This window comes from Gymnoscopelus braueri (assembly GCF_963280865.1).
Source record: "Gymnoscopelus braueri genome assembly, chromosome: 2".
Classification (NCBI taxonomy): Eukaryota; Metazoa; Chordata; class Actinopteri; order Myctophiformes; family Myctophidae; genus Gymnoscopelus; species Gymnoscopelus braueri.
In genome coordinates this window covers 40,894,028-40,921,237 of record NC_137604.1, presented here as the reverse complement: position 1 = coordinate 40,921,237, position 27,210 = coordinate 40,894,028, and the positions used below count along the sequence as shown (strand labels likewise).

General features: G+C 41.2%; 1 protein-coding gene across 2 annotated transcripts; it reads right to left on the bottom strand.

Annotated features, from left to right (window-relative positions):
* Window positions 1-1,469: 1,469 nt before the first annotated feature.
* On the bottom strand, window positions 1,470-25,248 carry sh3d19 (SH3 domain containing 19). Of its 2 annotated transcripts, none has more exons than XM_080456947.1 (21): window positions 25,125-25,248; window positions 16,912-16,951; window positions 15,251-15,291; window positions 15,047-15,086; window positions 14,380-14,524; window positions 13,422-13,611; window positions 12,113-13,156; window positions 11,407-11,523; window positions 10,325-10,437; window positions 9,595-9,635; window positions 8,369-8,594; window positions 7,645-7,713; window positions 7,319-7,465; window positions 6,796-6,868; window positions 5,977-6,107; window positions 5,783-5,841; window positions 5,453-5,688; window positions 4,617-4,666; window positions 3,147-3,333; window positions 2,620-2,729; window positions 1,470-1,870 (listed from the first exon to the last, which is right to left on the bottom strand). In XM_080456947.1, exons 1-21 carry the CDS (start codon window positions 25,204-25,206, stop codon window positions 1,760-1,762), a joined length of 3,252 nt encoding a protein of 1,083 aa, XP_080313073.1. In that variant the 5' UTR covers window positions 25,207-25,248; the 3' UTR covers window positions 1,470-1,759. The 2 variants fall into 2 exon arrangements, with proteins under 2 accessions (XP_080313073.1, XP_080313072.1); XM_080456946.1 differs by having other exon boundaries at window positions 3,141-3,333; window positions 25,125-25,247.
* Between the last annotated feature and the right edge of the window lie 1,962 nt (window positions 25,249-27,210).

Below are 27,210 nucleotides of genomic sequence, written 5' to 3'. Positions count from 1 at the left end.
AATGATTTTGGGGGGGTCCCCAGATGATAAGCTTAATGTGCAACATTGTTTTCGGACTCAACAGTAAACAAACCAACTTATTAGTATAGGTGTATACAGGGCATCTGCACATTTCTAAAGTGACAATTTAAGGACTTGGAAGACATTCCTAAAATGGGGAAAAAATAACCAACAAACAGTACTAACTGGTCAAACATTGGCCAAATTGTCACATGTAAGCCATTTTCACAATATCTATCGGTGGAACTCTAAATGTAATGCTTCGACTCTACATTACAAGTGCATGTCAGGGTGGGGATCCCCAGTTAAAAATGTTTTATTTTTGAGGGTCACGGCCTGACAAGGTTGAACCAGGGCCTGCTAGATCACTCAAAGCAACACTACCTAACTTTGTGTGATTTAAATATTATTTGGTGGTCCTGTGGTCTGGTCCCACTGAGAAGTGGTACTGCTTGATAAATATCTGGCAGAGATCTGGAGTACAAAATGAACAGTGTAGCTTTAATACAGTTCAAAATGGGCGTACGTTTGTTTTGTTAAACCTAATCAGTGTTCAGTAACGTGGATCTCCCAGTTTCTCCAGCTCGGGATACCAATTTCCTCAAACTGCCTGAAGTTTGTATGAATTGAAAAAGGAAGTGATTTAAAAAAAATGGTGACCCGCCTGAACTTTTATTAAAGGGCTGGAGAGACCCGTTACTGTACAAACACTACAGCAATGATAACTTAGAGCTAACCAGAAAATACCACAGCCACTTCAACCTACTTGAGCTCCCCCAGGGGACAAGCCAGTACTTGGCACTCCTTTTCTTTGCTTTGAAAATAGCCAGTCTAAGCTCACAACGTGCTAATAAGAAATGGTTTATTTGGCACAATGTTCACCTTTTGACTTGTATGCCAAATGTTACATTAACAGGGAATGGCTTTATAAAGATCCCTGAACAATAGTACTTGAAAGTTAGACTAGAACGATTAGATACAATTCTGAAAATAGATGAACCATACTATTGTAGTGACATCTTCATAAGGTTAATGAGGTGCATTAGAACCTTGATCCATAACGTAACCATGTCAAAGAGCCATGGCAACCTATCTACCTAAGTGACTGTTCAAAGAAACATGGGAAAAAAACTGCAGGTCAGTAGTTGGCCACTAGATGGTGCAGCTGTAGAGGAGATTTCTGTGAAGGTCAATGTATTTGAAGATTTCATTCCAACCAAATGCTACACCTCTACACTACAGAGCGGACAAATTGTTGAAATCATTTAGTGTTTTTCTGGCTTAGAATGAACTTGAATATAGCCAGTCCACTGTGGCACATTGTTGATTTATTAAAATCAAATTCTGATATACAGTACCGGTATATCAGTATGGTTTAGTCATGGTGGTCAAGAATCCTGGACAAATTCTAAACTTTCGCTTTGAGTACTGTATACACATTTTCCAACGAGCTTTAGTCAACAATTGCATGACAGTTTAATTTATTTTTAATATGATAAATAACATGGAAAACAATCATTCACACTACCTCTTAATGTCAGACAGCTGAATCATACTGCTTGAAACGTTTTAAAATACTGCATTCCAGTAGAGAAGGCACTTCACCGCAGACTTCCACTGGGAAAGCCAGTCTCTTTGTTCTCACAGGTTCTCATATTTCAGTTCAGTCTGAATGTACAGCATCTCAGGCACATAATGGGTCCCAGTGACAGAGTCTCCACTGTCTGCCTTTGTGTCCTGGCCTGAACTTTGTTCAGTGCTATCCCAATACTTGGACATAGTCTTTAGGAACCAAGGCCCGCTTTCCTCTCAGGTCACCCAGGAACCACTCTTCATCTATGGACTCCAGGTTGGTGACAATGTCCCCAGCCTGGAAAAGGAGACGGGAATAGAAGATATTACATTATATATTTCACTGTAGAACATTCTTTACATCAGTGGTGGTCAAAGTGGGGTCAAGGGACGCTCACGGATACTTGAGAGTTCCAAATGGATACTTACAGGTCCGTAACTCAGAGTATACAAATGGAACCAAATGGAGGAGTTATGGAGTTTCCTTTAAATTAAAAAAGTTTGAGAACCACTGCTATACTATATCCATTTGTGTGCAATTAGACAAAATTGCTTATCACTATTTTCAATGGGTATTTAAGATCTGTGAATTGATGAAATTCATAAGCCTAAGTCACTTACTTTTGCCACCCTCTACTTTTTTTCTCTACATGAATTGCATACATATACATAGTTTTGTCTAAAACAGGGGTCTTCAACGTTTTTCAGGCCAAGGACCCCTTAGCTGAGAGAGAGATGAAGCAGGGACCCCACTACATGTTGTGTAAAATTGTGTTGCAGATTAAACTTTTTCATAGATAGCTTCGTAGACATGTTTGACAACAGAGTGTTGTGTAAATGAATGTTGTTTTTATATGTTGGATTGATGTTAATGTGTAGTTTCAGACATTAACCACTTAAACCGTCAATACTCGGTCTGCTCTTTTTTTCTCTCTACACCAAACCTATTTGCTCCCCTGTAGTAACTCTGAGGACCCCTAGGGGTCCCGGACCCCCTGTTGAGGACCCATGGTCTAAACTGTTTAGTTTTTTACAAAAAGTGTTCACCTGCAGATTGAGCTCCTCGTCGCAGTCAGAGCTGAAGTCATACAAAGCCTTGGCTCTCGCTCCACCGGTCTCACCTCCCACCTGCTGATTGTCCGATCCTGATGACTGGCCTGGTGACAGAGGGATATATCAAATACACTGTGTCATGGAACATAATTAATTGTAATGGTGCAGTATAATATTACAATATAATACTACATGAACAACAGAGTTCAAGTGTGTTTCACAGTTGAGAAACCACATGGAACTTAAAAGTAGATGGCCTCCTCCTTTCTCACTCAAAATAAAATAAAAAACATAAAATGTATTAAAAAAACCCATAAAAAGCCCCCTAATAAAAGGTGCTAATTTCAAATACTGCTTCCACTAAACAGACACCACACATGAGGACTATTGTTTAATATACACAAAAAATAAATAAATAAGTGTGTGTGTGTGTGTGTGTGTGTGTGTGTGTGTGTGTGTGTGTGTGTGTGTGTGTGTGTGTTTTCTCAAGTAATGGCAACAATAGATGTTTGTACCTGTACCAATGCTGCTCTCAACGAAGGCTGTAGGGAATATCCCTTCTCTGCCATCGAGTCTACCGGAGCTCCACTCTCCATCAATGTGCTGGGTGACCTGAATGCTGTCTCCTTGCTGGAACGAAAGGTCTCCCTCTTTCTGTCCAGTGAAGTCATAAAGAGCCACAACCCACTCCACACCTGACTGAGAGGCCTGGAATGACAGTAGAGCAATGGAGGGCTTGCTGTGTGATACTGAGCAACACACATTACAGTATGCAACAGTGGACACGATGCTGCTATGAATGCCCCACAATGCAATGCGCAAGCTGTGACAACAACAACATACCAGAATTTACATGGCAACCAAACCTCTGTCGTATCGTCAATTATTCTTCTATTAAACATAAAATGTAGAATGTAGTTACTTGTTGAAACCGATAACGTGCAATAAACAACATTTAACTGCTATACACAGTGACAAAACGGAAGCATGTATGTATAGTACCTCCGCTTTGTCACAAGATGGGGCACTTTCCTAATATTCTGTGTGGCCCCATTAGTATGTCAGAAATTAACAAGAGTATTTCACCACTGGAATAAGCTGCAGTCACTCAACGTTAGCACTATTTGGAGTGGGAAAGTGTATTCATATTTTAAATTGGCGCCTTATGACCAGAAAAAAATATGCTTAAAGGGCAAGACCACTTTGGTAGAGGTTTGGGTTGTGTAGTTACCTTGCCATGATGTAACTCCAAAGGTGGACAAGAAATCAAAAATAATTGCTCCATTGATTAGAAATTGATAATTCAAAATATGCTCCTCATTGACTTACATTGTACGGTAAAACAGCTCTCAAAGTCACTCTTTTAGCACAAACAAACGCAAACAGTTGATTCAGACAATATAGAACATCACCAAACCCAGTACTGTTTTTATTTTTTATAAAAATGTTAACTTCCTGTTGATTTTGCTATTTTTATTAAGAAGAAAACCCGGATTGGATTCGCGGATCCGGATCCGGATCTTCAAATAGTTCGTGTTTGTTTATGTGCTAAAAGAGTGAGTTAAAGAGCTGTTTTACCGTACAATGTAAGTCAATGAGGAGCAAATTTAGAATTATCAATTTCTAATCAATGGAGCAATTATTTTTGATTTCTTGTCCACCTTTGGAGTTACATCATGGCAAGGTAAATACACAACCCAAACCTCTACCAAAGTGGTCTTGCCCTTTAAGTACTGTATGTGAGATGGTGTGTGGTTGAAGGGTTTTCTGTTAGTTTGGCTTTTGTTCATTATGCATTTGTTTTAACTTGTATTAGGTAAAAAGTCATTTGTATTGTGTCTTCAAATATTAGTGCTGGTAGATGTGTTGTCTTCTAAAATTGTTGTGGGAGTGTCACGTGCCCTTCACTGGAGGTGCTGATAAAGGCTGAACTAAATCACACCCTTTCTCTGATGCTGAAGTTTGTGATATAATGGAAAAAAGTAGTTTACCTGGATGGGTTTAGTGGGCTCAGGCCGAGTACTGGATGAAGCAGCCATCCCTAGAAAAAAAAAAAAAAAAAACACCTCTATGGTTATTATGCAAGTGCAGCAGAATTTAAGACAAGCAAATAACTGCACAACACAGTTACAGTATTTGGCATATAACTGAATGAGCATTCATGTGGGTAGGAGCACTCGTCACTACAGTACTGCCTGTATGAAAACACTGTATTAGGCAGGGTATCGGTCATTCAGACTCGCTGTCCTGAGTCCTAGCGACCACACAGCACTTTTAATGAAACGTAAACAGATGCACAGATTCCAGGCATACCACAGCAGGAAATGCCAGCCAACACAAAGGGAAAAAGGATGAATGGCAGCTCATTGAAATATAGAACAGTCATTTAGTTGTTGAGTTTGAGGGGCAAATTACTAACATAATATATACAGTACCATGGTATATACGTCAATGTATTCTGAATCTTCGCATTTAAAATGTTTACATTCTTGATAATTGTAACATTTTATAAGCTGACCCTGACCCAGATTGCCTTACAATAGCTACAACTTTAGAGTAACCTACCAAGCCACATTGGGTTTAAAGAGGATGAACAAAACAAATAAGCTAGTACTAATCCAAAATGAATAGTACTTGTAAGTAAGCGATTAACTTATTAAACGTATGATGTACATAATGTATTCATAGATGTTTTTGTATAGGCCTATTTCTATTCTTATTTAATATTTGTTTTATTATGTGTTGAGACCATATTGAATTCTTTGTTCAAAGAAGAAAACAGTGAATAAAATACAATCTAACTATTAAGTATTTGAGGCTGTCTCACCAGGCAGTGCTATCTTGGTGGGCTGGGTCGGCTGTGGAGTTGGAGATGGAGGCGGAGGCAGATCCTGGATCACCTCCACAAAGTTGAGAGGAAAGATTCCACTGAAGACTCCGACTTGTCCCCGCGCCCAGTCCAGTCCTACGTACTCCAGCAGTCTGATGGCGTCTCCCTCGCAGAAGGACAGCTCGTCGCTGTGCTCCCCCTCAAAGTCAAACCGAGCCACGCACCTCGGACCACTTCAAACACAATACACAATGGCTTTTTCCAACCGTCTGAAAAGTTTTGTTGAATGACTGATGTTTTTTACTGTATTATTTGTTAATGTGTTACCTGATTGTTGTAGCAGCTGGCTTTGTTTTCTTCTCAGAGATAGGTGTTGATGAATTTGACTAATTGAACGAGAGAAAAAGGATTGATTTCTTTAACAGTCGAGGTTCCCAAACAGTGTTTTTTTGTTTAATTCATTTACAATGATGTTGTGCTGCGCTGACCCCCCAAAGAGAAACACCAGTGTTGAATCTCACCAGGACTTTGACATAGCTGATAGGGAAGAATCCAGAAGATCCTCTGCATGTTCCTCTGTACCATTCACTGTTCACCTGCTCCACCATGTTAACCACGTCTCCGGCCTTCATCCTCAATTCTGTCGGACCCTCTGAAAAACACAACACACATTTCAACCACATCTGCCATCTACAGTGGCATCAAAACAAAATACAAATAACACAAACAACAGAAGTAAAAGAGGCTTGCATGGCATGGATAATGGCTTAAAATGGTTCAAAGGCCAGAGAGAACAGATATGTCTTGAGTCTGGATTGAAAAGTGTCCAGAACTTAATGGGAAAGCTAAGCAGCAACCAAAAAGGCACGATCACCGTTTTGCTTCAGCCAGGACCGCGGGACTGTGAGTGTGAGAAGCATCTTGTCAGCAGATTGACCTAGATGTGTCGAGGGGGCGGAGTAGCTCGGAGATGTAAGGTGGAGCAGGTCCATTCAGGGCTTTAAAATCAAATACAACTTTAAAATAAGCCCAGTGTATGACTGGGAGCCAATGAAGGAAAGCCAGTATAAGGGTGATGTGAAAATAATATGGGAGTGATGTGATCCTGCTTAGTCTAATAGCAGAATTTTGGACAAGCTGCAATCATGAGAGGACATAGTTAGCAACTCCTGTATACAGCGAGTTGCAATAGTCTAGTCAGGATGAAATGAGAATATGGATCACTTTCTCCAGATCGTGGACTGGGAGGAATTTTGGCTAACTGAGTTGGAAGAAGCTTCTGTTTAGGACAGCATTTTATAAGGAAAGTAAAAAACACAGATTTTAAGAAGAAATGATACCTGGGTCAAAATCATGCAGAACCTGGACCCGCAGTCCACAGCTGTCTGTGCCAGAACCAACTGAACTGACGTCCTGTATGGGGAACAAAGACAAACAATGCTATAGTGAGAGAGGTGTGTGTGTGTGTGTGTGTGTGTGTGTGTGTGTGTGTGTGTGTGTGTGTGTGTGTGTGTGTGTGTGTGTGTGTGTGTGTGTGTGTGTGTGTGTGTGTGTGAGAGAGAGAGAGGAAACAGTACATGGAAGTACAATTCACAATACAAGGTCCTCTAAACTGGATCGCTAATAAAAGCACAATGGCTTAATTAAAATGAGATCCCCACGCACTCAAATCATGATGATTAGTTAAGACTTTGACAGGGGCCAGTTTGGAATTGCAGCCTCTTGAAGGTGTTTTTTAGGGCAGTTTTGAAAGTGAGTAGGGTTTTACACTCCTTTACTCCTTTTGGTAGGGCATTCCACATTTTTGTTGCATAGCATGAGAACGAGTTCATTCCCTTGTTTGTGCCAAATCTGGGGGTTTACCTGTGGGTGAGTCCTGGCTAGGACAGACGATGACAGAGGAGTGATGATCTTCATGTGAGACTTCTGGACACGACCTCTGGCGTCCCCTACCTGACATTCAAACGTACCATGGTGCAGGTCCTCAATCAGCACGAGTACCTCATTTTTCTGTCGGAGAAGATAAGAGAAATGTGTCTCTACTAAAGATCTTACACCGAGATACATGATTAGATGATATTAATGTACTGATTCCACGCAGGAATTACGTTATGTAAACCTGTGATGTGACAATCTTTTATTGCAACCAAAGTTGGTTGCAATAAACGGAAATAACTTTTCTTGGTCACCTGAAACGAGAGTTCCCCTGTATTGGTCCCATTATAGTCAAAGATTGCAATTCCATGAGGGAGTTCAAGCTGGGGGAACAATAATTAGAACACATGAGTTGTGATATTTTTTAAGGAGTGTAGATATAGCACTTTAGCATGTTCTTCGCTTTCTTAAGTCGATTGAAAAGTTCAGTCGAGAGTAGTAAACAATAGGCACAGGAGGAAAGATGCTTGGTATTTTGCTTACTTTTTAATATCCCAACCTATCCTTTCTCTCTAAGCACTCTAATTCCTTGACCACTTGACCTTTTGTTGCTGACATTTCATTTCAAATGTTCATGGCATTTTGTCTGAACTTTTACTTTGTAAATCTGGATTAGTGTCTGCTAAAAGCCTGAACTGTGATTGTAATGATTCAGTCTTAGGTCAGGAAGAGGTACTGCCTGGGATTTCAGATACAAGGATTTGAAACACTACGCTATTTCTAGGCAAACAGATACAAGGATATGAAACACTACGCTATTTCTAGGCAAACAGATACAAGGATATGAAACACTATGCTATTTCTAGGCAAACAGATACAAGGATATGAAACACTACGCTATTTCTAGGCAAACAGATACAAGGATATGAAACACTACGCTATTTCTAGGCAAACAGATACAAGGATATGAAACACTACGCTATTTCTAGGCAAACAGTTCTACACCACATGAGACACCACCAGTGTTGGGTCTCTCACCGTGTATTTGTTGTAGAGACGGTGCCCAGGGTTGGGTCTTGGGGGCAACACAGGACCTTTCCTCTTGGGTTTGTGGGTGTGAGACTGAGGTTTGGGTGGAGCTGCCAACCGAGCTGATTTTGGAGAACTGGAACTTCCTGCCCCGTCAAGCCGGGGTGGAGGTGGTCTCCCTGGGCCTGCTTTGGCCATTGGCGGGCGAGCCGGGAGGGACCTACCTCCATTAGGTCTGGGAAAATTCAAGTTTTTTTCATGTTTATTTGTATAACAGCACACTCGGATGCAGGAAAATAGAGAATAAATACAATGTCCCCCCTGCTCTGACTGCGTGCTCGTTTTTCAATTTGTTTTCACAGTATTTAACGGTGGTTTCAACATTCAGTCAACATGGTCGGCTCCACATTATGCGTCACATGGCACGGACTACCGTGAACAATGAAAAGCGAAGCTAAACGAGTACCCCAGTACACCTGTGATGCAAGGGCTCCTGACCAAGCATCAGATGGGTTTAAGGACAAGACACAAAAAAAAATTGAGTTGGGGAGTGACTGTGTTGGATAATTGAACACTGTGTGGCAGGTGTGGGGTGTAAATTCTTGTCAACCTTGTCAGTCACCAGGAATGTAATTTCTATTGTACCTATAAAGTAGCCTGGTAAACCATCCCGGTCACTTGTATTCACATTGTCATCCGTCTTCTGCAGACCGGTCTGGCCCCAAGGGCTGGGTGGGCATTTTGCAGAAACCAAAAAGGGGAAGAACCAATCGGCGTCTGTCAATCACAGGGCCCTGAGTGCAGTTGATGATCGGCTCTTCCACCTATAAAGGTTCTTAACTTTGAAATCTGCTTGCCAGTCCCATGCAGGGCTTTCCTGACACTGATGATCCTATACTCAGACTTGCAGACAGCGTCTTCTGTGTGAACACAACCCCAGGTTCTTGATTCAATCATGGTAATATCTCTCACAAGATGTTTGACAAGTAACTTTGGCATGGGATGAAGATTGTCATTGAAACTGAGCGCAGCTTGCTGAAGCAACCTCCTGTCCTAGCTAGGAGACCTTAATCATCAAGGTAGGTGTTCCGTTTCCTCTTCTACTGTTCCTTTGAATATTCCTTCCTATTTTTTTACATTTCGGTGCACATATATATAGCTACATATTATTGACAGCTTATGTATCAACTAACATTGTGAAACGTTCATGTTTTACAGTGTATTGTTTCACTCACCGAGGAGGCAGGGTAGGTTCCAGCCCTGTGTTGAAGGACTCCTGTAGATAAAAGAAACATGTCTTTGTTAGTCCACAGATAGGATCAGGTGTGAAAACAGGCTCACTGCATCTGTTCCCAGTGGCCTGAAACCATAAACCCCTGCAAACACTATAAAATGTCAAAAAGTTGTGATGTTTATTATTATTCATACAATTATATCTATTTTTTCTAACACACACACACACACACACACACACACACACACACACACACACACACACACACACACACACACACACACACACACACACACACACACACACACACACACACACACACACACACACACACACACAACAAGGCTGTGCAAACTAGGGATTGATTTCAGACTGACCAGCCAGATAGCACTAACTCTACAGAAGGCAGTTGTTTATATGCAGCCCACAATGGCTGCTTTGTGTCTATACAAATTACTGGAAGAGCTGCAGGTGGGCGTTGGCAGTCCAGGTAAAAGACAGGAGACATCCTGTACACTCCAGCATACAGTAGACATGTATAAGCACATAATAATAATAATACACTTAAATAAAGATGTTAAAGCAATATTTCCTGCAATGTCTGCAGCTTGAGCACGGTAATGTCTGTAATCAGCTCCATTAGAAAAATAAATATTTTGTGATAATAATTATGACGTCATATTTATAGACATTTTTTACTAAGTAGGACATTCTTCAGAGACTATGCTTACTGTGGAGGGGAGGACAGGGACAAGGCTTGGTTTGTGGCCCACAGGGGGCGGTCGGGAGCCTACAGGCTTCTGGACCGGCAGGGGAGGAGGAGCAGAGAAGTCCAGTGACTCATCTAAGACAGGTAAAATATTACTTGGTAAGTATTTTCAACGGTAAAAAAAAAAAATCTGCTATATTCCTCAACTTAGTTTACTTATATAGTGAGGTGACTCCATCTTGTGTGTACTTTATGCCTTTATTCAACCACAGAATTATGTTTTCTCTCAAGTACAAATAAGGGCTTATTTTCATTATATTACATTCTCATTATAAAACTATTGCAGGATAGTCTAGTGGGTAAGGCCTGGCTTAATACCTCAAGTGTGATAGGGGTGTAGGAAATGTTGTTGGTTAAAATAAGTGTTAACTAGTACTATATTCTGATAGTAATCATTGCTATAGAGTGTTTGTTCAGTAACATGGGTCTCTCCAGCTCTTTAGTAGACAGAAAATACATTTACATTTCGCCTAATCAGGAGAGAGAACTCATACACAGGATACAGGATGACCAAGTGAAATTGGAAGTGATTACACAAAAATCAGCAGACAAAATTGCAACTGGAACACTGGGGTCTCTCTCCTGATTAGATCAAATTGGTGTCCCAGCTGAAAATGTATTTTCCATGTACTAAAGAACAGGACAGATGGGGAGATCGTTTCCTGGCAGTGAACAAACACTCAAGCTAGCCTATAGCAATGATTACCATCAGAATATAGAGTACTCTATAAAATTTACTTTTTAACAAAAATCTTCTTTGTTTTAATCAAAATATATTTCAAAATGCTGAATCCATTTCATGTACGTTTTGATGCATTTGTTGATTTTAATTAACAGATTGTGGTTACAGAATATGGCAGTATTCAAATTCATGGTTTAACCTAACTTCATTCACCATACTCATCGTACTCACATTATGATAGAGTTTTGTTTATACCATTACATTTCTTCTCAACTTGTGACATTTAATGATGCGTCTCATACAACCAGATTCTTGCCAATATCCAGCCCTACAATGTAAAGTGACAGAGATGAGAGACTCACGTTGGGTAGCCTTGCTGGGTACTCTGATGGTGGTGGGTCTTCTCGTTACACTCTGCCTGGTGAAGGGGACGCTGGCAGCACTGTCCACACTGTGCTGAGGTTTCAATGGGGTAGGGTCTACAGACACAAAACAGACTGTCACTACTATACTATTTTATGTGTGTTGTGATAAGCAATAACGTCATCACATGTCTTTTTCTGAAATAAATGTTGTTGATTTAATGGGTCTGGCTCAGTTAATATATAAAGTATTCTCTATAGATTGTGTTTACACTGAGCATTGTGTTAGTGTAATACAATGCATTAGTGTTACCACAGAGGACAGACAGACAGTCCTTCGTGCCGGTAGCCATAAAGGACTAGCAGGCATTCCAGCCGGTCCGCGGACTAATGACCAATGTGACTCATCTTCATTTTTTACCTGGCTGGTTATTTCTTTCCTCCGTTTGTGTGTTTTTATGACTGCTGTATTTGCCATGGCGACTCAATTTGCCTTATGGGATAAATAAAGGTCCATCTTTCTACTATGTTTTATGTGTTATTGCAAGCTAATTTTCCAAAAGGACTTGGTATTATAATTCTACTTATTCCATTAGGGTTTAGTCATATGATGTTATGGTGTACATTCAGCAGACAGAAGATACAGTATGACAGTGGTATACAGTTTCTTTTATGGAATATATGGTTTTAAAAAAAGTATGCTCACTTGTGGGAGTTTCCACATATTCATTCTCCCTGACCAAAGAGGTGGAGTTGTGATTGTTGACATTCAGGTTGGGTTTAAGGGGCTCCTTAGGAGGCTTTAGTGGAAGTGTCATGTCCTCATCCTGGAGATCAAAGCTTTTGGCTCTGACAAGTACAGAGCGCCGTGAGGGGGGCAGAAGTGCCATCTTGGAGGGCACAGCCTCCGGTTCCTCTGTGCGTGACAGTCCCACAGGCTTCTTTGGAGGCTGAGGTCTAGCAGCTGGGGTGGGAATTTGGGGGAATATTGACGACACCTCTTGATTGTTGTTTTCTACATTGTAGTACTTGACTGAAGGTTTAGGGGTTACAGAAGGTTTGGCAGCGACAGGGGGCCTGTTTTGTAGGTCTCTTGGTCGAGGCTGTGGCCGTTTCATAGGTTCTACCCCATCTCCCTCATCATTGCTCACCTGGCTTTCGAAGGCCAGGATACGGGCCTGCATATTGTGCTGATTGCTCATCTCACCGCCAGCATGTTCACTTTGCCCACTCTCGTCTAATTGGTCGTCAGCGTCAGAGCTCTGCTCGCATTGGCTGTCCACGATAAACACCTCCAACAGTTCCTTTAAATATGTATTAGTTTGGACCTCTTCTGAGTCGGTGCAAGAAGTCACAACAGCGCTGTCGCCATTCTCACTGAGCCTGATCAATGTCTGAACTTTGACCTCAGCCTTGATTGGCTGCTTGAGGGATTTGGAACGACGAGGAAGTGGAACAGGGTGTTGGGTGGGCACGGGAGGAGGCTCTGTGGGGGAAAGTGGTGAGTCTAATGTAACAGGGACAGATTCAGCGGGCTGTTCTGGGTAAACATCCCAGTGTACTGTGACAGATCTGATGCTGGTTGCGTGCGTGGAGTCTGGAGGGCTAGGTTTAAGGTCAGCGAGACTGTCAGTGTTGGTAGAGGTTGTGGTGGTTGTAGCTGCCTGCTTGTGAGGAGATGCATCTGTTGCAGTTTCTCTGCATGAAGGTTTGGGTAATGATGGTCTTGGTGGTTTTTGAGGCTGTTTAACTGTGAAGAAACAGATGCAAAGACCATATTAAGTTAACCACTTCCTACCTGCCGTACCTATTTTGAGCTTGTCATTATAGAAAAAACATTTAAAAAAATTTCAAGAATTTACAAGAATAGCGAAAATAGCAGATCTTGCCTGACTGGACAACTTTGAGCAAAGATGAGTGCCTGGGTGATAATCTATGTCATTGAAATCTATGCATCATCAATAATCCTCACATACAACTTTTCTGCCCATCAGCAACGATATATGACTCACTACCTGGTTTCCTCTCTGTGGACTGTGGAGCTGCAGTGCATTGTGGGTCAGTGGCAGCAGAGGCGTTCCTTACAGGGTCAGTCTGTGTGGAGCTGCTGGTGGTGCACGTAGATTTACGGGGAGCCGCTACTGGCTGGGTAATGTGCTCCTCTTGTGTCTTCTCTTTGATCACCTGGTCATAGGATGGCGGGGGCTAAGACAGTGACACACATACTGTAAATTACGAACACACTCAGGTTTTTCTTCCCATAAATGATGTGGGCGTCAGACAAAAAGCTACACAAGTCACAAGTGTTCAGCTTTTATTTCTTGTTTGTTTAGTGAGGCACTTAATCAATCAATAAGCTTGATGAGAATTTTCCCCAGTGAGATGACTTCATAAAAAAAAAGTCTCATATATAGTTTGCTTCTCATCTTTCTTTCTTTTTAACCCACATGACTTTGTTGAATCATTGTACAATGATAACAGAGAAAATGTTATCATAAAAGGACAGAATCAGATCTAAGAAGGCACTGGAATTGAATAAACGAGTGTCAAAATATTGTAAAAAATATATATACATTGACCTACAGTATACATAGCCCAGCAACATGAACAAACATTAATTCTGCAAAAATAGCAGGTCTACAAGCTCACAACGTTCCGCATTGTGAGCTTGTAGATCGCCTATTTTCGGTGAACAGATTTAGTGTAGAGGGGAAACAAGTATAACAAGTATAGACCCCTGGGGGGACCATGGTCAGTGAAGTATGCAGGGTTTAGGACCTAAACCCTGCTCGCTACCTGAGGCTCTATTCATGCTGTGTTTGATGACGTAACAGAGGCCATGGTCAACCGTATGCTAATGACCATGGCCATGGCTTCAATGGCTTGACTATTGTTCTCACAGAACAAGTTTGGCCACTAGACCTTCACAGTTTCACATCCCTGGTTTAGGAGGTTAAATCAGACCTACTGTACCTTGGAAGTAGTTGTGGTGCTGCCAGACCAGCTGGGCTGAGAGGATGGGAGAGGAGGAGGAGGAGGAGGGAAAACCCCAGAAGATCCTGGGAACCAGGTGTTACTGGCTAGTGGCTCTGCAGAGAGGATGGTGATCTCTGGTCTCCTGTAGGACAGAGGGGTTCTCAGTGAAACAGCTCAGGACTGAGACAACCGTTTTTTTTTTACTCTGAGGAAGACGAAAACGAAACGGCAGTCACCCATGCAAAACAATAAAACACGTGCAGAGTCACCAGTCGAGTGCTCCAGTATATTTTATTTGGGTAGTCTCTCCTGAAATGCACAGGTATTAATATTTTCTCTGATGCAAGTTGTCCCTGTTGAGCACCGACCAGCCCTTCTACCTTCTACTGACTGAAGTGCGCTGACTTCTCTTTACAATTGATAATTAGTAATGTGTTTTGGGCTAAAGATAACCACAGTCTACAAGGAAGTAATAGAGGCACAGAGCATTTTTAATTCCTCTGCCGTGCCAAGAATGTTCTAGGTGCCATGTGCAGAACCACGTATACCATTTTCCTTGTTACAGGTGATGACAGCAGGAAATATACAACATTGCCTGCTAAGGCAGCTGCACAAAATGAGGCTATATTTTGACATCATGTGTAGAAGATATCCAACACATTACCTTCTCTCTCTGCTGTGGTCACTCTGAGAAATTGTTTTAGCTGAGGGAAGAAAAGATCATGCAAGTTTATCAACATGTTATCTATTGGTCTGAGCAGCATAGCTTCACATTCTAAGCATCACTTACAAGAAATGTTTGTGACAACACTTCTCAACATGGATGTATTGCTATTGAATACTGCAGACTCAAACTTGACAAACTCACTTCGCTTGATGGCAGCACGTATGGAGGACAGAGGACCTTGGCTAGAGAGGAGAGAGAGCGAGAGTGAGAGCGAGAGAGAGAGAGAGAGAAGAATCCCATTAACATTGAGGTGTGGAGCTCACGCTAACAAAGAGTTGTTTAGTAACCTGGTAATGACTCACTTCTCAAAAGGATTCATTCAGCTAGCCGGAGGCCACAAAGCTGCACGCTACACATAGGACACGCCATTCTATGAAGCTTCACACAGTTGACTGTTCACACAGAGACCACCAGTCAGCTCTAATACAATGTTGGGGATTTCCCATGGTGTCTGTCTTTTTTTTTTACCTGTTAATCTGGAAGATCAAATTTCTGCTTAGTTCTGCTAAAAAGGCTATGTGGAAATGCACCGTAGAGTTTGGTGTATATAAGGCCAAACTTATTTTGTAAATCTGTTGTTCAATATAACACTTTCTACCCAGACATGAAGACAATTTTCCCCTTGGAGACAATAAACATTATTATTATTATCAGGGGTCTTCAAGGACCAAGGACCCCCTAGCTGAGAGAGAGATGAAGCAGGGACCCCCTCTATATTGTATAAAATTGTGTTTCAGGTAAACTTTTGCTGCTCTTTTTTCCCTCTACACCTATAACTCTTTGCCAAAAAATAGCCGATCTACAAGCTCACAACGCCTCACAGCGCGAGGCGTTGTGAGCTTGTAGATCTTTGTAGAGCTTGTAGATCTTTTAATATTCTCAGGTCCTCTCCTATTACAAACGACACTATCTATTATTCTCTGCATTAATATCTGAGTTAATGTGGCGTACCAACGGTCTCCAGCAAAGTCTCTTAACAGGGGGGGTGGGCCTGTCACCTGTTGTTAAAACACATTAGTCCTTCGCCTAAGGGTTTTAAACTGGTGATGTAACGCATCTGGGGAGAAATAACAGTGCTCCCTGTCCTTCTTTATGGTCCCATCTGGTTAATTACGTTGAGGAATTAAGCAGTTAGTAATTGTATTTGTATTTAGTTAAAATCAACAGATCAACTGTGCTCACTGCAATTGTTTAATGATTTAATAATTTTATATCACTGTCAGAGCTCTACAAAGTTGTTTACATAACTCCACTGAGATTTTCACATTCATTTACATAATTTCACTGAGACCTGCAGTGCAAAGTTGTTTACATAATTTCACAAAGGTCTACACATTATTGGAGCAGGCCAGCAGCAACCTGGTATGTCTCCAAACAACAAAAAACATTAGCTTTTGGTCCATTCCTCAGTGCATTGTTTGCTCCATTCACAAAACCAACATCAGCAAATCAGGGTGTTAAAGGGACAGTGCCCCTTTTACACAGTTTCGCTTTCACATTTTCAAAGTTGACTGATGAAGATCAACTTACCTGAATCGGAGTCAGAACAACTACTACCACTTACAAGGTTCACACAAGGCATTTACTTTGGCACATGATGCAGTGACTACCAAATATGTAGAAAACATTTTATGATGATTATCCAAGTCTACAAAGTATATGGTGCATAAACAGAACCAGGTTCTGAAAATGGATACTGAACATGGGCATTAGACCGATTCCAACAACAGCAAAAAGGTTAAGTGCCTAACTCAGCTACTACAGTACAGTATGTTATGGACTCCCTTCAAATGACAACATACCTGGAATGTAAGTGATCTGGCTTGGTCCTGTCTGAGCGGTCTGTGAAGACAAAGAAACAAGGCAGTTAGATAACTGATTACCACTGACATTCACTCATATGCACTGACTTCATGCTAAAGACTGCAAAGTAAAAGCAAGGAACGGTCTGGATGACACTCATTACTATAATACAAATAATCCTAGTACTATTTTGTCTGAAGTCAGACATATCAAACAGGATTGAAATTAGGTCAACTGGAATAATCCTAGTGCTGGTTCAGATGTCATTACTTCCTGCATTGTCAGAGGGCAGTACCCTGGTTTGTCAACAAACAATGACAGATAGATAGATACTGGTGCCCAAAGAGGAATTCACTTCACATTCTGTACAGACGGACTGGTGTTCAATACCAAGCATGATGATCGAAACTGTACTTGTGACAAACCACAAACCACCACAACACACACACACACACACACACACACACACACACACACACACACACACACACACACACACACACACACACACACACACACACACACACACACACACACACACACACACACACACACACACACACACACACACACACACACACACACACACACACACACACACACACACACACACACACACACACATCTTCAAATCAAATAATGGAGATGAAGTGAGCCGTCTATACAGACTCCACTGAAACTATGGCTGGTTGTAGTCAGTACACAGTCCACCTGTCACACCTGTTGCTTGTTATCAGTTATTGCCACCATAACACTGCCTCTTGTTACTATTCAGCGGCAAACCAGGGAATGCTTGAATGCCTTGACAGATATTATGCGATATGAGGTACATGCATTTAGGTTCAGAAAGATTGCAAGTATTTCCTTTTAGATAGCTTCACATTTGGATATCACAGATGTGTGTAGCGGCATGCCACAAATCATTAAACAGAGACATAATAGTTGACTGGGCTCATAAAAATACACAATGTGTCTTTGTTTGAAGTAAATGTAACAGGATATTATTCCTTTGCGCTCCTACCTGCTCCTAGAATTGCTCTTCAAAAAAGAAATCTTCAAGACATTTCCTTTACAACCCGCACCCTCCTATTCCATCAACTGTGTGAACGACACTTTGATACTGTAAGTGTCAAGGAGCATAAAAGCTACTGTCACATGCCCACAGGCAGCAGAGCAACAGAGAGAGGGAGAGAGAGCCAAAAAGATCCTGCTTCTCCACTGTTGACTTGGCCAGTCTGATCAACTGGAATGCAGTCAAACAGGAAGTGTCAGGTGTGACCCACTAAATTGCTCTGTCACTCCCTTTCCCCCCTATAGGGCATAGCAGTGGCAGCCATTTGTGGTGCCACAGATAGAAACCCCATTCATTTTCCCCATAGAGATTTTCATAAATATTTATATAAATAGTTTTAAGCCTAGAATCAAGCCATCCAGGCTCCTGGTGAATCGTGGCCATAAAACTTTGATTCTGTGTCAAAAACATATTTGAATATTTAATTGTATTATATACTATATTTAATAAATACTAATTTTTGTGGTTTTCAAATATTTATTGATCTGTGGCACCACAAAATGGCCGCCACTGCTATGCCCTTATGAGTCTCAAGGCCAATACTAACACTTTCTACCAGGGTAGCGGTCAGTGAAACTACATTAATGACAAACCCTCATGACTGATCCTCTCGGGGCGCCGATGGCCTAGTGGTTAAGCTGCATACAAATCGTGGGTTCGATTCCGCGCTCGACTGCCTTTGCTGCAAGTGCATGTCATTCCCCGTCTCTCTCCGACTGTTTCTTGTCTCTCTCCACTATACTATCCAAATAAAGGCAGAACCCCCCCCCCCCCCCCCCCCCCCCCACAAAAAAAAACCTATTATCCCCATCAGGCCGGAAATTATGTTTTCATGTCTGTATGAGTGTCTGATTACTCCCAGTAGTTTTCAAATCAATCAAAATCTGCCTCATGGTGGCGCTATAAGAGGCTGCTTCATGTTTGGCCTATAACTCTTGAATTGTAGGTCGTACAGTAAATAAAAAACTGGATTCCTTTGGCTCATGACGCAACTCCCCATACAAGCCACACCTATTTCGGCCTTACAAGATTTTCCATCATTTCGCGTTCACTTCAAAACGCTGTGAGTGATCAAGATGTATTCCATTCTGATTGGCTTTCGAAGTTTGCGGGCAAGGCCTGTTTTGCTCAAAATGCCATAAATCATGAACGCAGAGTCCGATTGCCGTGATATTTTGCATGCACACTCCCAGTACAGTAGGCTAAAGGAAGAACCGGCACAACAAATATTTAAAATCTGTTTCTTGGTGGTGGTATAACAGGTCGCTTAAGGTTTTGGCCTATAACTCTTGAACCGTAGGTCGTATAATCAAATAAAATTCCCTGGACTCCTTGGATCATGACACAGCTCCCTACATAGGCCCGCCCATTTGTGCTGGACTAGATTTCCGGCCCTTTTGCGTTTTCTTCAAAACTCACTTTTTGCTACGACTCCCATAGTCATACGATTAAGATGTATCAGTCAGATTTTTCATATTCCATTTTGATGGCTATGATTTACTTCCAAAATGTGCGAGCCCTGGGTAACTAAACCAGCCCGGCAGAGATCTGCGCTCCAAGGAGCACACTATACTAGTTCACTTTAAATCCACCCTTTACAGCAACGCACCTGCATCTATTGCAACCTAGTGCAACCATCCCTAAATATCATGTATTACGTGTATTACGTGTGGACCAGTAGGCCTACCCATGTTTCAGGAAATGAAATGGTGTGGGCTGTTGTCATGGCTCTGATTAAAAACGATCACCTGAGATACTAAACTTTGTTTGTCTAATGCATGTCTATATATAAATGTAGCATATTATGAACTTATGTAGTTCTATATGTTAATAACTTAATATAGAGGGATAGTTCAGTTCACACATCTCAAGGATCTTGTCAAATAGCTTTAAACTGGAAGCTTGATAGCAATTTGTAGCAATGCGAATGTAAACAAATGGAATTAGAAATAGAGCATGCACAAGAAATGTGGCACTGATCGGTTTGCGGATTTAGCCCTGGACAGGCACTCCCACTTGTAGATGGCTCTGCAACTATGCCGTAGCTGTTTAAACTGAACTATCCATTTTACTTGAGGGGATATAGCATGAAACTCAAATAAATGGGCTTGTGGGGCGACCCAATAGCCGAATGGTTAGGGTGCATACCACATGGGTGCAAAATGCCTTCTTCATCGTGTCCTTGGTTCAACTCCTGGCCAGCTGGACTGTTTGTGTGTCATTCCCCTGCTCTCTGTCCACCTTTCCTTTCTGTCTCTCTCACTGTCGCTATCGAAATAAAGCAGAAATGGCATAACCTAAAAATAGAAATAATAGATGGGCTTGGGACTCAAAGGTTGTGAGTTTGAATCCTACAACAGAAATGCTGTAATGAGAAACACTGTCTCCTTCAGCTTCTGCTTTAAGTGCACTGAAATGCTCCAGTGAAGCTGCTCAGCTCCTGAGAGTGACTGTTGAGCAAAGCGTTGCTATAAATTCATGCTCAGCCACATTTCCCTGAATAAACTATTCTAAATTGTGTTGCTTCTATGCTCATGTTTATCCAACTGTGATCAAGCACACTGCTGTTTTCATTGCATTGTCAGAGGATGGCAGACATGGTGGAACATATCAACACTGGTGCATGTGTTATGCCACACCCCAGAAACACCATTACTCATCCTCTGGAAGTTTAGTCATGAGTCATGACTATTGCTAACCTCTGCAGTCTTACTTTCACTGACAGCTGCTACCCTGAAGTGTAGTCTGTCTATCACCTCCACCTCACACATTAGAAGGACAATATCAGTCACCAGAACCAAGGACGGGTGTTTTCAATGAATCTATCATGGTTAAAATGGACTTCTCCATTTTAAGTTTGGAGTTACAATGGGTTTCTAACCAATCTTTCTAAAATGTAGGTAGGAAGGTGTCTAATAAATTAATATAAATGTCTAAATATTGAATCAAGCAACTTAACATATCTTCTTAGTATTTATTGTACAAAAGTAATTCAGTTTCTTGATAATTCTATGGGAAGTGACCAGGCCCGAAACCTCTCTTCCTTGTTTGTAATATACTGCTGTAGCCTATGTCTTGTCATGTGTTTGATTTAGTTTAAAACGATATTCATATTCGCCTCATATTTGGCAATTAAGTGTTTTTGATTGTGATTCTTATCTCCAAAGTCTCCAATTACAGCCCCACAAAGACAACATGTCTTGTCATCGGCAGGTCTGTGATGAAAGCCACACACACACACACACACACACACACACACACACACACACACACACACACACACACACACACACACACACACACACACACACACACACACACACACACACACACACACACACACACACACACACACACACACACACACACACACACACACACACAAGAAGAGAGATCCACTCTCACTTGTCTTGCACACATACTAATGTTCCTCAGAGCAGGGACGGACTTTTCACAAAGAACAGGTGGTGAAAAGGGTTTACCAGAAAAAAAGGAAAACCATTTTTTTGTCTCTTTATCCCACGCTTTGTGCAGAACTTCAAACGAGTGAGGTCAGGGGTCAAATGGAGTCCTGTGGAGGTTTTTAGGAGTTGAGCTACTAGAGCTCTCCAATCTCCTCTGTCCGGTTCTCTCTTAAATTTTTGTCTATGTAACTGAACACATAGTCATTTAGCTGACAAGCACATCCAGAGTGACAGAAAAAATTACATTATTTTAGGTGCTCAAAAAGGAACATTGCTACACACACACACACACACACACACACGCACACACGCACACACACACACATTTTTTAATCTTTCTAAAATGTAGGTGTATGTCAAGAATGTCATTACATGACTGACGTATCCCTTTAATAGAATGTTTTAAACTAGTGTACTGGTGGATCCACCAGTTAACCCACTAACCACATAACTGCAATGATTTTAGTTCAAATCTGGCTCAGGACTTTTACCTCATATCTATATATATATATATATCATATATTGGCCATTTTTTGTTGGCCTATAATGAATGACATGCCCAAAATAGGAACGCCGGGGTAAAGAGGTTAAAAACGAAACAGAAAGAAAACAAAACAAAACAAAGACAAACCGTTGTCAGGCAGATGACAAGTGATCAAATGAACCTACCGGTATACCATTTAGCCTCAAGCATTAACGCCTATCTATCTTCAATTCCAGTTTCAGTTAATAGCATCAAAAGACTGGTTAACAGTGACAGAGTCAAGCACACAGGGAGCAGTCCCAGGGGATTTGCCCTGACATGAAAAGCTGACACAGAGAGTGTGACAGACAGATGACTTGTCCTCTGTGAGTAACAGGTGCTGAAGTGAACGGTTAGTCATGGATGATTAGAAGTTGCCCAGACAGATCGACAATTCCTGATGTGGGCAGATGCAACCCAGGGAAATTACCAAATCCTTACAATGTCAGTTTTCCCTGAAACATAGCCTGGTTTGCCTTCATGTAAATGTAGTATGTAATCCGAGAGCTGTGCTAAGTGCAGAGTTAATTTGTCACAGACAAAAGATCCTTCATCAAAGGAGTACATTGAGGTGGATTTTACATTCAGTCCTGTGTGATCTTGTCAGAGCGCTGAAGCCAAATATAGAATTCTCACAATGATATTTTGCACTGAAAGATAAGGGTGGATGTGAATGCATGTCCTCTGAGAGCATTCTGGGAAAAGATTACAGTCACCACATAGTCACCACACCTTAAGGGGTGGTTCAGAGGACAGTTAGAAAATGTTGTTATGGCCCGGACGGCCAGGGTAGCAGTCCGGGCACCTGACAGCATGTCGCGGGTACGATTCCCGATCCCGACGACCTTTTCTGCGTGTCACTCCCCATCTCTCTCTCCCCATTTCCTGTTAGTCAATAGTATCAATAAAGGTGGAAAAAGGCAAAAAATAAATCTTAATAAAAAGAAAATGTTATTATCAACATGTAATCATCATGAAGCACAGAAATAATTGAATTACAAACTGAGGTGTTGCCTGGGATAAGTACATGAGCTACATGTCTGAATTGTAAATGGCATGCAAATTCAACATTATAACTTATAACTACTCTGCATTCCGGGGATCATTCCACAAAAAAGAAACGCTAAAACCCTACTCCTCCCAAAAAGATGTAGGCCTGCTTCGTCTATCTTTTACAGCAATATGAAATAGTGTGTAAAGTAAACTGTATCAAAGAGACAACACAGCTTGTTCACCCACACAAAACACAAGCGGCCCACCTGTCCACACAGGGTCAGGCAGACAGCTGCACCAATACATCTGTGGATGGTTGTGTAGGGAAGGGCAGGGTAGGGTAGGGTATGGTTTAACAGGGGCTAGGTGCTGGCACAATCTCAGAGGACAAGTAAATGACATTTGTTTTAAGTAATAAGGCTATTTTGATGGCATAAGGAGTAGGCTACTGCAAGGGTTACCAAACTTTTCAGGCCCAGCCCGCGACCCCCCAAAATAATCATATTTGAACCGGGGACCCTCCGCCCTGACAAGCACTTGGAATTGTAGGCAATAGGCATTACATTTAGTTTGACTCGGTTACACAGATAAATATTGTGAAAATAGGTGAACTACAAGCTCTCAAGTTTGTAGATCGGCCGAACGTTTGCCTCTTTCTTACGTAATATTTGACAATTTGGCCAATTTGGTATTAAAAAGGTCTTAAAAGTCATTCAATCGTCCTTTAGAAATGTGCAGATACACTTATACTGAATGTTGGCTTGTTTTCTGTTGAGTGAGAAAACAATATTGTACATTAAGCTAATCATCTGGGGGTCTCGAGTTTTGGAAACACTGGGCTACTGTACTTCACTGAACATCGCAATGAGGATTTTGTAAACAAATACATGTAGGAATTCCATTTCCCTGACATTTGAATATTGTAATCCAGGCTGGTTGTGGTTTGTCAGTGACATAACTTGACAAGTCAATCTATATTACAGCACCAAACAAGCGATGTAGGCTATACTGTACCAAGCTTAACCTTAATTGATTAGGCCTAATTTGATGACAGTGGTTTCACATATACTGTATATATATTTTTTCCATTCATTTTTCAAATAAATATTGGTTGCTTGGTTCAAAGACTAGACATAATAGGCCTGCTGCTGCTGACAGCAGCATGGGTCAGTTACTGATCCCTCTGTTGAACTGCTGGTCAGTTTCCACATGAACAACAGCTGAAAAACACTAGGCTAAGCCATGCTGAATTTATTTTCAGCAGAGTGTATGTCAAATCTGTCATAAAACACAGACTGGTTTATTCTCGTATTATTAATGTACAACAACCAGTGGTGTAAAAGTAACTAAGTACATTTACTCAAGTACTGTACTTAAGCACAATGTTGAGGTATTTCTACTTTAGTGGAGTATTTCCAATTTTCAATACTTTTACTTCCACTCCACTACATCTCAGAGGAGAATATTGTACTTTCACTCCACTACAATTATTTTAAAACTTTAGTTACTTTTTAGATTTAGATTTTTATTATTAAACATTAACCGCTTAAGCTTTATTTCGGCTTTTTGAAAATAGTCGATCTACAAGCTCACAACGCGTCGTGATGGGTGAGCTTGTAGATCTGCTATTTTCAAAAGATTTTTATACATTTTGAAAACTTTCATAATGAGTACTTTTACTTTTGGTACTTTAAGTATATTATGATGCCAATACTTTTGTACTTTTACTCACGTAAATGCTGAATACCAGACTTTTACTTAAACAACAGAGTATTTCTACATTGTGGTATTGATACTTTTACTCAAGTAAAAAATGTGAGTAGCTTCTTCCACCACTGACAACAACCCTATGTGTATCATGGTAGCATCCGCAATAACCAAATGACAACAACATCTCACAAACTTCAGGTCAGGACAACACACACAGCATTTAGTCGACAATCAACCTAAAGGTAAACCGTTATAGACGCTCAGTAAGTTAACGCAGGTCTTAATGGTCTTATAGCAGTGGTTCTCAACCAGTGAGTGGCCCGGGGACCACCAGTGGTCCTTGGGGCCGGGGGGTTACCAGGGGGTCCCCAGCTAAATTAGTTAAGTCCCTGGCATGAAAAAGGTTGAAAACTGGTCTAAGGAATGAAATGCTAGTGGTTTCCCACGTACCTGTCGGCTGGTTTGTACTCCGTGTCTCCCGTCCATCTCTGGACTCTTCTTCCTCCTGGTCACGTCTGGACTCAGACATCATTTAGGACGCTTTTAGACGCTAAAGGACAAGTTAACTGTCTGCCACACTGGATGACAACCTGCCCTCTCATCCCGCTGCCTGCCAGCATCAAAGGGAGGTGGTGCCTGTTTTGACGAGTGTGTGTGACTAGAGAGAGCGAGAGAGAGAGAGAGAGAGAGAGAGAGAGAGAGAGAGAGAGAGAGAGAGAGAGAGAGAGAGAGAGACAGAGAGAGAGAGACAGAGAGGGAGAGTTTACAACAAGCTAACCTCTCCTATATATGCATTACTATTTCTGACATAAACGTTTTTTATTTATTTTTTAGATAGTCTTCCCTCAAAGTTGCAATGTACAGCTCAAGTTTACACTTTTATTTTATTCCTATTTACATTCAATATTTATTTGTACATACATTGTTTTGTTTTGATTGTTTTGTTCCACTTTGGCAATGTAAACATGTTTTCTCAAGCCAATAAAGCTCCATTGAATTGAATTGAATTGAATTGAGAGAGAGAGAGAGAGAGAGAGAGAGAGAGAGAGAGAGAGAGAGAGAGAGAGAGAGAGAGAGAGAGATGCAACATGCAAGAGAGAGAAAGTTTGACCTGGAGCAGACACATGACAGACCTATAGCTGCCCAGAGAGGAGAGGAGAGGCTGTGCAGTCATTGTGATGAGGGAGCTGTAGAGACAGAACTTCACAATGTAAAAACTATACAAATATTAGGGAGGGATTATTTCCAAAATTTGAAATACATTTCCCAGAAGTATGACAAGGGGGAACACAGATAATGTGCCGTTTTGGCTGCTAAATGTCACTTCCTCTCACAAGAAAATGGACAACCAGTAGGAAACTAAAAAAAAAGCATGGGTTTCCGAGGCTAGTAGGAAACAGATAGGCTATACCATGTTTTACTTACCGTACCATATCCTTTATTTATGTAAGAGAGAGAGAGAGACTTCAGATACAGGTATTGTCCCTAGTCCCTACATCCCAAAGCAACCAGGATGCCAATATTTGGTTCTATTGTGAGTCTGCAGCCTTTTATATATATGGCCTTATTATAGGCGGAACTATTCTGAGGAATATTGACATGTAATCCTGGTCGTACTCTTCTGTCAGGGGTAGAACAATACCTGACCTTGTTTTTTCATAACTTGGACTTGTCCTCTTCATGAAATGGATGGTCAACAGTTTCACGTTGACTGTAGAAGTAATGACATTTATCTATGAAGTGATTCACCACATTTGCCCAAAAAGTGCAGAAAGGTCCCCACCTTCCCTGAAAAAGGGGGATCCAAGTTAATCATGCACCATTTCCCACCTAGGCCTACTGTTTGGATTTATGTGCACAGGTTGCCTATATAGGACCCCAACACCCCAAAGCAACCAGAAAAATATGTTAAAATAGATATCTTCAGAGTTACTTCTAATCCTGCAAATCCTAATACAACTAAATGTATTCATGGCTGCACTTCTGATAGGTGGCCACAAGGAAGCAGCACAATATTGTTCAAGTTGCAGGGATGCATCCTCTGGAAATGAGTTACCAGAGGATTGTACACGCAGCTAGGTCTTGTATTATCGTAAAATCTCTTTAGCCAATGTTTTTGTCTCTGTGCATTTTATTCCAAACAAACCATATGATTTTGCCCAACTAATTTCTTTCCATTCATATGTTAAATAAAAGTATACAAGTACAGGATTATTATTTAACCACTGATGTGTCTATCTCAAACTCAAAATCTGTAACCAACTATTAAGTCCATATTTGGGCATGGCTGACATAAGCAATGAACTCATCAAGTCAGTAGCAGTCTAGTTTAGCTCCTGCACCGAATCATTACACTTTGACACACAAATAAAACTTTGAGAATACCAGTTTAGCCTATATTGAGTGAATCATTAATTTAGTAAAGTTACGACTTTGACGCACCTCAGCCTCATATATACATGCCCAAATACAGTATGCAGATCTTTGTCAAGACCCTCACCGGCAAGACCATCACCCTAGAGGTTGAGCCAAGTGA

Bases quoted from the DNA above. Each gene is read 5' to 3' on its own strand.
- sh3d19 (XM_080456946.1), bottom strand. From the start codon at position 25,206: ATGATGTCTGAGTCCAGACGTGACCAGGAGGAAGAAGAGTCCAGAGAT. The intron at 14,525-15,046 runs GTAATGTGTTGG...TCTGTCCTACAG, and splicing joins GACCACAGCAGAGAGAGAAG to GAGACCAGAGATCACCATCC. The intron at 5,842-5,976 runs GTGAGATTCAAC...TCGTTCAATTAG, and splicing joins TCAGCTATGTCAAAGTCCTG to TCAAATTCATCAACACCTAT.